Source organism: Salmo salar, chromosome 04 (genome assembly GCF_965601325.2).
Source record: "Salmo salar chromosome 04, fSalSal1, whole genome shotgun sequence".
In the NCBI taxonomy this organism is placed as follows: Eukaryota; Metazoa; Chordata; class Actinopteri; order Salmoniformes; family Salmonidae; genus Salmo; species Salmo salar.
Genome location: NC_138294.1, coordinates 6,217,227 through 6,230,000, shown reverse-complemented (window position 1 = coordinate 6,230,000; position 12,774 = coordinate 6,217,227). Strand labels below are relative to the sequence as shown.

Genomic DNA, 12,774 nt, shown 5'->3' with positions numbered 1-12,774 from the left:
CCATCTCTATGGTGCCACCATAATGGCTGTGATCTCTATCCATCTCTATGGTGCCACCATAATGGCTGTGATCTCTATCCATCTCTATGGTGCCACCATAATGGCAGGGATATCGCTGTGATCTCTATCCATCTCTATGGTGCCTCCATAATGGCAGGGATACGCTGTGATCTCTATCCATCTCTATGGTGCCACCATAATGGCAGGGATACGCTGTGATCTCTATCCATCTCTATGGTGCCTCCATAATGGCAGGGATACGCTGTGATCTCTATCCATCTCTATGGTGCCACCATAATGGCAGGGTACGCTGTGATCTCTATCCATCTCTATGGTGCCACCATAATGGCAGGGTTACGCTGTGATCTCTATCCATCTCTATGGTGCCACCATAATGGCAGGGATACGCTGTGATCTCTATCCATCTCTATGGTGCCACCATAATGGCAGGGATACGCTGTGATCTCTATCCATCTCTATGGTGCCTCCATAATGGCAGGGATACGCTGTGATCTCTATCCATCTCTATGGTGCCTCCATAATGGCAGGGATACGCTGTGATCTCTATTTTCTTTCCTCTGGTGTGTGTGTGTGTGTGTGTGTGTGTGTGTGTGTGTAGATCTGGACTATGTGTTTGCCCAGTTCAGTGGGATATTCCTGACCAGTACTGTCTACTTCCTGATCTACTGCGCTGCCATGAAGAACAGACCTAGAGTCTACCCTAGAGCAATACTACCTGGTACACACACCTAGAGTCTACCCTAGAGCAATACTACCTGGTATACACACCTAGAGTCTACCCTAGAGCAATACTACCTGGTACACACACCTAGAGTCTACCCTAGAGCAATACTACCTGGTACACACACCTAGAGTCTACCCTAGAGCAATACTACCTGGTACACACACCTAGAGTCTACCCTAGAGCAATACTACCTGGTACACACACCTAGAGTCTACCCTAGAGCAATACTACCTGGTACACACACCTAGAGTCTACCCTAGAGCAATACTACCTGGTACACACACCTAGAGTCTACCCTAGAGCAATACTACCTGGTATACACACCTAGAGTCTACCCTAGAGCAATACTACCTGGTACACACACCTAGAGTCTACCCTAGAGCAATACTACCTGGTATACACACCTAGAGTCTACCCTAGAGCAATACTACCTGGTACACACACCTAGAGTCTACCCTAGAGCAATACTACCTGGTACACACACCTAGAGTCTACCCTAGAGCAATACTACCTGGTACACACACCTAGAGTCTACCCTAGAGCAATACTACCTGGTACACACACCTAGAGTCTACCCTAGAGCAATACTACCTGGTATACACACCTAGAGTCTACCCTAGAGCAATACTACCTGGTATACACACCTAGAGTCTACCCTAGAGCAATACTACCTGGTATACACACCTAGAGTCTACCCTAGAGCAATACTACCTGGTATACACACCTAGAGTCTACCCTAGAGCAATACTACCTGGTATACACACCTAGAGTCTACCCTAGAGCAATACTACCTGGTACACACACCTAGAGTCTACCCTAGAGCAATACTACCTGGTACACACACCTAGAGTCTACCCTAGAGCAATACTACCTGGTACACACACCTAGAGTCTACCCTAGAGCAATACTACCTGGTACACACACCTAGAGTCTACCCTAGAGCAATACTACCTGGTACACACACCTAGAGTCTACCCTAGAGCAATACTACCTGGTACACACACCTAGAGTCTACCCTAGAGCAATACTACCTGGTACACACACCTAGAGTCTACCCTAGAGCAATACTACCTGGTACACACACCTAGAGTCTACCCTAGAGCAATACTACCTGGTATACACACCTAGAGTCTACCCTAGAGCAATACTACCTGGTATACACATCTAGAGAGTTATACTACCTGGTACACACACCTAGAGTCTACCCTAGAGCAATACTACCTGGTACACACACCTAGAGTCTACCCTAGAGCAATACTACCTGGTACACACACCTAGAGTCTACCCTAGAGCAATACTACCTGGTATACACACCTAGAGTCTACCCTAGAGCAATACTACCTGGTATACACACCTAGAGAGTTATACTACCTGGTACACACACCTAGAGTCTACCCTAGAGCAATACTACCTGGTACACACACCTAGAGTCTACCCTAGAGCAATACTACCTGGTACACACACCTAGAGTCTACCTTAGAGCAATACTACCTGGTATACACACCTAGAGTCTACCCTAGAGCAATACTACCTGGTATACACACCTAGAGTCTACCCTAGAGCAATACTACCTGGTATACACACCTAGAGTCTACCCTAGAGCAATACTACCAGGTATACACACCTAGAGTCTACCCTAGAGCAATACTACCTGGTATACACACCTAGAGAGTTATACTACCTGGTACACACACCTAGAGTCTACCCTAGAGCAATACTACCTGGTACACACACCTAGAGTCTACCCTAGAGCAATACTACCTGGTACACACACCTAGAGTCTACCCTAGAGCAATACTACCTGGTATACACATCTAGAGTCTACCCTAGAGCAATACTACCTGGTACACACACCTAGAGTCTACCCTAGAGCAATACTACCTGGTATACACACCTAGAGTCTACCCTAGAGCAATACTACCTGGTACACACACCTAGAGAGTTATTCTACCTGGTATACACACCTAGAGAGTTATACTACCTGGTATACAGACCTATAGAGTTATACTACCTGGTTTTCCCCCCCATTAGAGTTATACTACCTGGTACACACACCTAGAGAGTTATACTACCTGGTACACACACCTAGAGAGTTATACTACCTGGTATACACACCTAGAGAGTTATACTACCTGGTACACACACCTCGAGAGTTATACTACCTGGTACACACACCTAGACACACCTAGAGAGTTATACTACCTGGTATACACACCTAGAGAGTTATACTACCTGGTACACACACCTGGAGAGTTATACTACCTGGTATACACACCTAGACACACCTAGAGAGTTATACTACCTGGTATACACACCTAGAGAGTTATACTACCTGGTATACACACCTAGAGAGTTATACTACCTGGTATACACACCTAGAGAGTTATACTACCTGGTACACACACCTAGAGAGTTATACTACCTGGTATACACACCTAGAGAGCAATACTACCTGGTATACACACCTAGAGAGTTATACTACCTGGTATACACACCTAGAGAGTTATACTACCTGGTATACACACCTAGAGAGTTTTACTACCTGGTACACACACCTAGAGAGTTATACTACCTGGTATACACACCTAGAGAGTTATACTACCTGGTACACACACCTAGAGTCTACCCTAGAGCAATACTACCTGGTACACACACCTAGAGTCTACCCTAGAGCAATACTACCTGGTACACAGACCTAGAGAGTAATACTACCTGGTATACACACCTAGAGTCTACCCTAGAGCAATACTACCTGGTACACACACCTAGAGAGTTATACTACCTGGTATACACACCTAGAGAGTTATACTACCTGGTACACACACCTAGAGAGTTATACTACCTGGTATACACACCTAGAGAGTTATACTACCTGGTACACACACCTAGAGTCTACCCTAGAGCAATACTACCTGGTACACACACCTAGAGTCTACCCTAGAGCAATACTACCTGGTACACAGACCTAGAGAGTAATACTACCTGGTATACACACCTAGAGTCTACCCTAGAGCAATACTACCTGGTACACACACCTAGAGTCTACCCTAGAGCAATACTACCTGGTACACAGACCTAGAGAGTAATACTACCTGGTATACACACCTAGAGTCTACCCTAGAGCAATGCTACCTGGTATACACACCTAGAGTCTACCCTAGAGCAATACTACCTGGTACACACACCTAGAGTCTACCCTAGAGCAATACTACCTGGTACACACACCTAGAGTCTACCCTAGAGCAATACTACCTGGTACACACACCTAGAGAGTTATACTACCTGGTACACACACCTAGAGAGTTATACTACCTGGTATACACACACCTAGAGAGTTATACTACCTGGTATACACACACCTAGAGAGTTATACTAGCTGGTATACACACCTAGAGAGTTATACTACCTGGTATACACACCTAGAGAGTTATACTACCTGGTATACACACCTAGAGAGTTATACTACCTGGTATACACACCTAGAGAGTTATACTACCTGGTACACACACCTAGAGAGTTATACTACCTGGTACACACACCTAGAGTCTAACCTAGAGCAATACTACCTGGTATACACACCTAGACAGTTATACTACCTGGTACACACACACACACACCTAGAGAGTTATACTACCTGGTACACACACACACACACAGCTAGAGAGTTATACTACCTGGTACACACATCTAGAGAGTTATACTACCTGGTACACACACCTAGACAGTTATACTACCTGGTACACACACACCTAGAGAGTTATACTACCTGGTACACACACACCTAGAGAGTTATACTACCTGGTATACACACCTAGAGAGTTATACTACCTGGTATACACACCTAGAGAGTTATACTACCTGGTACACACATCTAGAGAGTTATACTACCTGGTACACACACCTAGACAGTTATACTACCTGGTACACACACACCTAGAGAGTTATACTACCTGGTACACACACACCTAGAGAGTTATACTACCTGGTACACACACACCTAGAGAGTTATACTACCTGGTACACACACACCTAGAGAGTTATACCTACCTGGTACACACACACCTAGAGAGTTATACTACCTGGTACACACACACCTAGAGAGTTATACTACCTGGTACACACACACACACACAGCTAGAGAGTTATACTACCTGGTACACACATCTAGAGAGTTATACTACCTGGTATATACACACCTAGAGAGTTATACTACCTGGTATACACACCTAGAGAGTTATACTACCTGGTACACACACCTAGAGAGTAATACTACCTGGTACACACACCTAGAGAGTTATACTACCTGGTATATACACACCTAGAGAGTTATACTACCTGGTACACACACAGCTAGAGAGTTATACTACCTGGTTTTCCCCCCCATTAGAGTTATACTACCTGGTATACACACCTAGAGAGTTATACTACCTGGTACACACACCTAGAGAGTTATACTACCTGGTATACACACCTAGAGAGTTATACTACCTGGTTTTCCCCCCCATTAGAGTTATACTACCTGGTATACACACCTAGAGAGTTATACTACCTGGTACACACACCTCGAGAGTTATACTACCTGGTACACACACCTAGACACACCTAGAGAGTTATACTACCTGGTACACACACACACACACAGCTAGAGAGTTATACTACCTGGTACACACACCTAGAGAGTTATACTACCTGGTACACACACCTAGAGAGTTATACTACCTGGTATACACACCTAGAGAGTTATACTACCTGGTTTTCCCCCCCATTAGAGTTATACTACCTGGTATACACACCTAGAGAGTTATACTACCTGGTACACACACCTCGAGAGTTATACTACCTGGTACACACACCTAGACACACCTAGAGAGTTATACTACCTGGTATACACACCTAGAGAGTTATACTACCTGGTATACACACCTAGAGTCTACCCTAGAGTTATACTACCTGGTATACGTACACACACACACCTAGAGAGTTATACTACCTGGTATACACACCTAGAGAGTTATACTACCTGGTATACACACCTAGAGAGCAATACTACCTGGTATACACACCTAGAGAGCAATACTACCTGGTATACACACCCAGAGAGTTATACTACCTGGTATACACACCTAGAGAGTTATACTACCTGGTATACACACCTAGAGAGTTATACTACCTGGTACACACACCTTGAGAGTTATACTACCTGGTACACACACCGAGAGTTATACTACCTGGTATACACACCTAGAGAGTTATACTACCTGGTATACACACCTAGAGTCTACCCTAGAGCAATACTACCTGGTATACACACCTAGAGAGTTATACTACCTGGTATACACACCTAGAGAGTTATACTACCTGGTACACACACCTTGAGAGTTATACTACCTGGTATATACACACCTAGAGAGTTATACTACCTGGTATACACACCTAGAGAGTTATACTACCTGGTATACACTCCTAGAGAGTTATACTACCTGGTATACACACCTAGAGAGTTATACTACCTGGTATACACACCTAGAGAGTTATACTACCTGGTACACACACCTGGAGAGTTATACTACCTGGTATACACACCTAGAGAGTTATACTACCTGGTACACACACACACCTAGAGAGTTATACTACCTGGTATACACACACACACACACACACACCTAGAGAGTTATACTACCTGGTATACACACCTAGAGAGTTATACTACCTGGTACACACACCTAGAGAGTTATACTACCTGGTACAATCACCTAGAGAGTTATACTACCTGGTATACACACCTAGAGAGTTATACTACCTGGTATACACACCTAGAGAGTTATACTACCTGGTATATACACACACACACACACACACACCTAGAGAGTTATACTACCTGGTATACACACCTAGAGAGTTATACTACCTGGTATACACACCTAGAGAGTTATACTACCTGGTATACACACCTAGAGAGTTATACTACCTGGTACACACACACCTAGAGAGTTATACTACCTGGTACACACACCTAGAGGCTACCCTAGAGTTATACTACCTGGTATACACACCTAGAGAGTTATACTACCTGGTACACACACCTAGAGAGTTATACTACCTGGTATACACACCTAGAGAGTTATACTACCTGGTACACACACACCTAGAGAGTTATACTACCTGGTACACACACCTAGAGTCTACCCTAGAGTTATACTACCTGGTATACACACCTAGAGAGTTATACTACCTGGTATACACACACCTAGAGAGTTATACTACCTGGTATACACACACCTAGAGAGTTATACTACCTGGTATACACACCTAGAGAGTTATACTACCTGGTATACACACCTAGAGAGTTATACTACCTGGTATACACACACCTAGAGTCTAACCTAGAGCAATACTACCTGGTATACACACCTAGACAGTTATACTACCTGGTACACACACACACACACCTAGAGAGTTATACTACCTGGTACACACACACACACACAGCTAGAGAGTTATACTACCTGGTACACACATCTAGAGAGTTATACTACCTGGTACACACACCTAGACAGTTATACTACCTGTTACACACACACCTAGAGAGTTATACTACCTGGTACACACACACCTAGAGAGTTATACTACCTGGTACACACACACCTAGAGAGTTATACTACCTGGTACACACACACCTAGAGAGTTATACTACCTGGTACACACACACCTAGAGAGTTATACTACCTGGTACACACACACCTAGAGTCTACCCTAGAGCAATACTACCTGGTATACACACCTAGAGAGTAATACTACCTGGTATACACACCTAGAGAGTTATACTACCTGGTACACACACCTAGAGTCTACCCTAGAGCAATACTACCTGGTACACACACCTAGAGAGTTATACTACCTGGTACACACACCTAGAGAGTTATACTACCTGGTACACACACCTAGAGAGTTATACTACCTGGTATACACACCTAGAGAGTTATACTACCTGGTACACACACCTCGAGAGTTATACTACCTGGTACACACACCTAGACACACCTAGAGAGTTATACTACCTGGTATACACACCTAGAGAGTTATACTACCTGGTACACACACCTGGAGAGTTATACTACCTGGTATACACACCTAGACACACCTAGAGAGTTATACTACCTGGTATACACACCTAGAGAGTTATACTACCTGGTATACACACCTAGAGAGTTTTACTACCTGGTACACACACCTAGAGTCTACCCTAGAGTTATACTACCTGGTATACACACCTAGAGAGTTATACTACCTGGTACACACACCTAGAGAGTTATACTACCTGGTATACACACCTAGAGAGTTATACTACCTGGTACACACACCTAGAGTCTACCCTAGAGCAATACTACCTGGTACACACACCTAGAGAGTTATACTACCTGGTATACACACCTAGAGTCTACCCTAGAGCAATACTACCTGGTACACACACCTAGAGTCTACCCTAGAGCAATACTACCTGGTACACACACCTAGAGAGTTATACTACCTGGTACACACACCTAGAGAGTTATACTACCTGGTATACACACCTAGAGAGTTATACTACCTGGTACACACTCCTAGAGTCTACCCTAGAGCAATACTACCTGGTACACACACCTAGAGAGTTATACTACCTGGTATACACACACCTAGAGAGTTATACTACCTGGTATACACACACCTAGAGAGTTATACTACCTGGTATACACACACCTAGAGAGTTATACTACCTGGTATACACACCTAGAGAGTTATACTACCTGGTATACACACACCTAGAGTCTAACCTAGAGCAATACTACCTGGTATACACACCTAGACAGTTATACTACCTGGTACACACACACACACACCTAGAGAGTTATACTACCTGGTACACACACACACACACAGCTAGAGAGTTATACTACCTGGTACACACATCTAGAGAGTTATACTACCTGGTACACACACCTAGACAGTTATACTACCTGTTACACACACACCTAGAGAGTTATACTACCTGGTACACACACACCTAGAGAGTTATACTACCTGGTACACACACACCTAGAGAGTTATACTACCTGGTACACACACACCTAGAGAGTTATACTACCTGGTACACACACACCTAGAGAGTTATACTACCTGGTACACACACCTAGAGAGTTATACTACCTGGTATACACACCTAGAGAGTTATACTACCTGGTACACACACCTCGAGAGTTATACTACCTGGTACACACACCTAGACACACCTAGAGAGTTATACTACCTGGTATACACACCTAGAGAGTTATACTACCTGGTACACACACCTGGAGAGTTATACTACCTGGTATACACACCTAGACACACCTAGAGAGTTATACTACCTGGTATACACACCTAGAGAGTTATACTACCTGGTATACACACCTAGAGAGTTATACTACCTGGTATACACACCTAGAGAGTTATACTACCTGGTACACACACCTAGAGAGTTATACTACCTGGTATACACACCTAGAGAGCAATACTACCTGGTATACACACCTAGAGAGTTATACTACCTGGTATACACACCTAGAGAGTTATACTACCTGGTATACACACCTAGAGAGTTTTACTACCTGGTACACACACCTAGAGTCTACCCTAGAGTTATACTACCTGGTATACACACCTAGAGAGTTATACTACCTGGTACACAGACCTAGAGAGTTATACTACCTGGTACACACACCTAGAGTCTACCCTAGAGCAATACTACCTGGTACACACACCTAGAGAGTTATACTACCTGGTATACACACCTAGAGTCTACCCTAGAGCAATACTACCTGGTACACACACCTAGAGTCTACCCTAGAGCAATACTACCTGGTACACACACCTAGAGAGTTATACTACCTGGTACACACACCTAGAGAGTTATACTACCTGGTACACACTCCTAGAGTCTACCCTAGAGCAATACTACCTGGTATACACATCTAGAGAGTTATACTACCTGGTATACACACACCTAGAGAGTTATACTACCTGGTATACACACACCTAGAGAGTTATACTACCTGGTATACACACACCTAGAGAGTTATACTACCTGGTATACACACACCTAGAGAGTTATACTACCTGGTATATACACACCTAGAGAGTTATACTACCTGGTATATACACACCTAGAGAGTTATACTACCTGGTACACACACCTAGAGAGTTATACTACCTGGTATACACACCTAGAGAGTTATACTACCTGGTATATACACACCTAGAGAGTTATACTACCTGGTACACACACCTAGAGAGTTATACTACCTGGTATACACACCTAGAGAGTTATACTACCTGGTATACACACACCTAGAGTCTAACCTAGAGCAATACTACCTGGTATACACACCTAGACAGTTATACTACCTGGTACACACACACACACACCTAGAGAGTTATACTACCTGGTACACACACACACACACAGCTAGAGAGTTATACTACCTGGTACACACATCTAGAGAGTTATACTACCTGGTACACACACCTAGACAGTTATACTACCTGTTACACACACACCTAGAGAGTTATACTACCTGGTACACACACCTAGAGAGTTATACTACCTGGTATACACACCTAGAGAGTTATACTACCTGGTATACACTCCTAGAGAGTTATACTACCTGGTATACACACCTAGAGAGTTATACTACCTGGTATACACACCTAGAGAGTTATACTACCTGGTATACACACCTAGAGAGTTATACTACCTGGTACACACACCTAGAGAGTTATACTACCTGGTACAATCACCTAGAGAGTTATACTACCTGGTATACACACCTAGAGAGTTATACTACCTGGTATACACACCTAGAGAGTTATACTACCTGGTACACACACCTGGAGAGTTATACTACCTGGTATACACACCTAGACACACCTAGAGAGTTATACTACCTGGTATACACACACACACACACACCTAGAGAGTTATACTACCTGGTATACACACCTAGAGAGTTATACTACCTGGTATACACACCTAGAGAGTTATACTACCTGGTACACACACCTAGAGAGTTATACTACCTGGTATACACACCTAGAGAGCAATACTACCTGGTATACACACCTAGAGAGTTATACTACCTGGTATACACACCTAGAGAGTTATACTACCTGGTATACACACCTAGAGAGTTTTACTACCTGGTACACACACCTAGAGTCTACCCTAGAGTTATACTACCTGGTATACACACCTAGAGAGTTATACTACCTGGTACACACACCTAGAGAGTTATACTACCTGGTATACACACCTAGAGAGTTATACTACCTGGTACACACACCTAGAGTCTACCCTAGAGTTATACTACCTGGTATACACACCTAGAGAGTTATACTACCTGGTATACACACCTAGAGAGTTATACTACCTGGTATACACACCTAGAGAGTTATACTACCTGGTATATACACACCTAGAGAGTTATACTACCTGGTATATACACACCTAGAGAGTTATACTACCTGGTATATACACACCTAGAGAGTTATACTACCTGGTATATACACACCTAGAGAGTTATACTACCTGGTATATACACACCTAGAGAGTTATACTACCTGGTATATACACACCTAGAGAGTTATACTACCTGGTATATACACACCTAGAGAGTTATACTACCTGGTATATACACACCTAGAGAGTTATACTACCTGGTATATACACACCTAGAGAGTTATACTACCTGGTATATACACACCTAGAGAGTTATACTACCTGGTATATACACACCTAGAGAGTTATACTACCTGGTATATACACACCTAGAGAGTTATACTACCTGGTATATACACACCTAGAGAGTTATACTACCTGGTATATACACACCTAGAGAGTTATACTACCTGGTATATACACACCTAGAGAGTTATACTACCTGGTATATACACACCTAGAGAGTTATACTACCTGGTATATACACACCTAGAGAGTTATACTACCTGGTATATACACACCTAGAGAGTTATACTACCTGGTATATACACACCTAGAGAGTTATACTACCTGGTATATACACACCTAGAGAGTTATACTACCTGGTATATACACACCTAGAGAGTTATACTACCTGGTATATACACACCTAGAGAGTTATACTACCTGGTATATACACACCTAGAGAGTTATACTACCTGGTATATACACACCTAGAGAGTTATACTACCTGGTATATACACACCTAGAGAGTTATACTACCTGGTATATACACACCTAGAGAGTTATACTACCTGGTATATACACACCTAGAGAGTTATACTACCTGGTATATACACACCTAGAGAGTTATACTACCTGGTATATACACACCTAGAGAGTTATACTACCTGGTATATACACACCTAGAGAGTTATACTACCTGGTATATACACACCTAGAGAGTTATACTACCTGGTATATACACACCTAGAGAGTTATACTACCTGGTATATACACACCTAGAGAGTTATACTACCTGGTATATACACACCTAGAGAGTTATACTACCTGGTATATACACACCTAGAGAGTTATACTACCTGGTATATACACACCTAGAGAGTTATACTACCTGGTATATACACACCTAGAGAGTTATACTACCTGGTATACACACCTAGAGAGTTATACTACCTGGTACACACACACCTAGAGAGTTATACTACCTGGTACACACACCTAGAGGCTACCCTAGAGTTATACTACCTGGTATACACACCTAGAGAGTTATACTACCTGGTATACACACCTAGAGAGTTATACTACCTGGTACACACACACCTAGAGAGTTATACTACCTGGTACACACACCTAGAGAGTTATACTACCTGGTACACACACCTAGAGAGTTATACTACCTGGTATACACACACACACACACACCTAGAGAGTTATACTACCTGGTATATACACACCTAGAGAGTTATACTACCTGGTATATACACACCTAGAGAGTTATACTACCTGGTATACACAC

The 12,774-nt window shown here is 43.0% G+C and overlaps 1 protein-coding gene across 1 annotated transcript in view; it reads left to right on the top strand.

Moving 5' to 3' along the window:
- LOC106592957 (transmembrane protein 144) overlaps window positions 1-12,774 on the top strand; it is a 31,855-nt gene that overhangs the window by 8,850 nt on the left and 10,231 nt on the right. Inside the window, exon 9 of the mRNA XM_082974036.1 lies at window positions 620-739. Coding sequence (XP_082830162.1) covers window positions 620-739 — 120 coding nt within the window. The remainder of the gene's footprint in view (window positions 1-619; window positions 740-12,774) is intronic.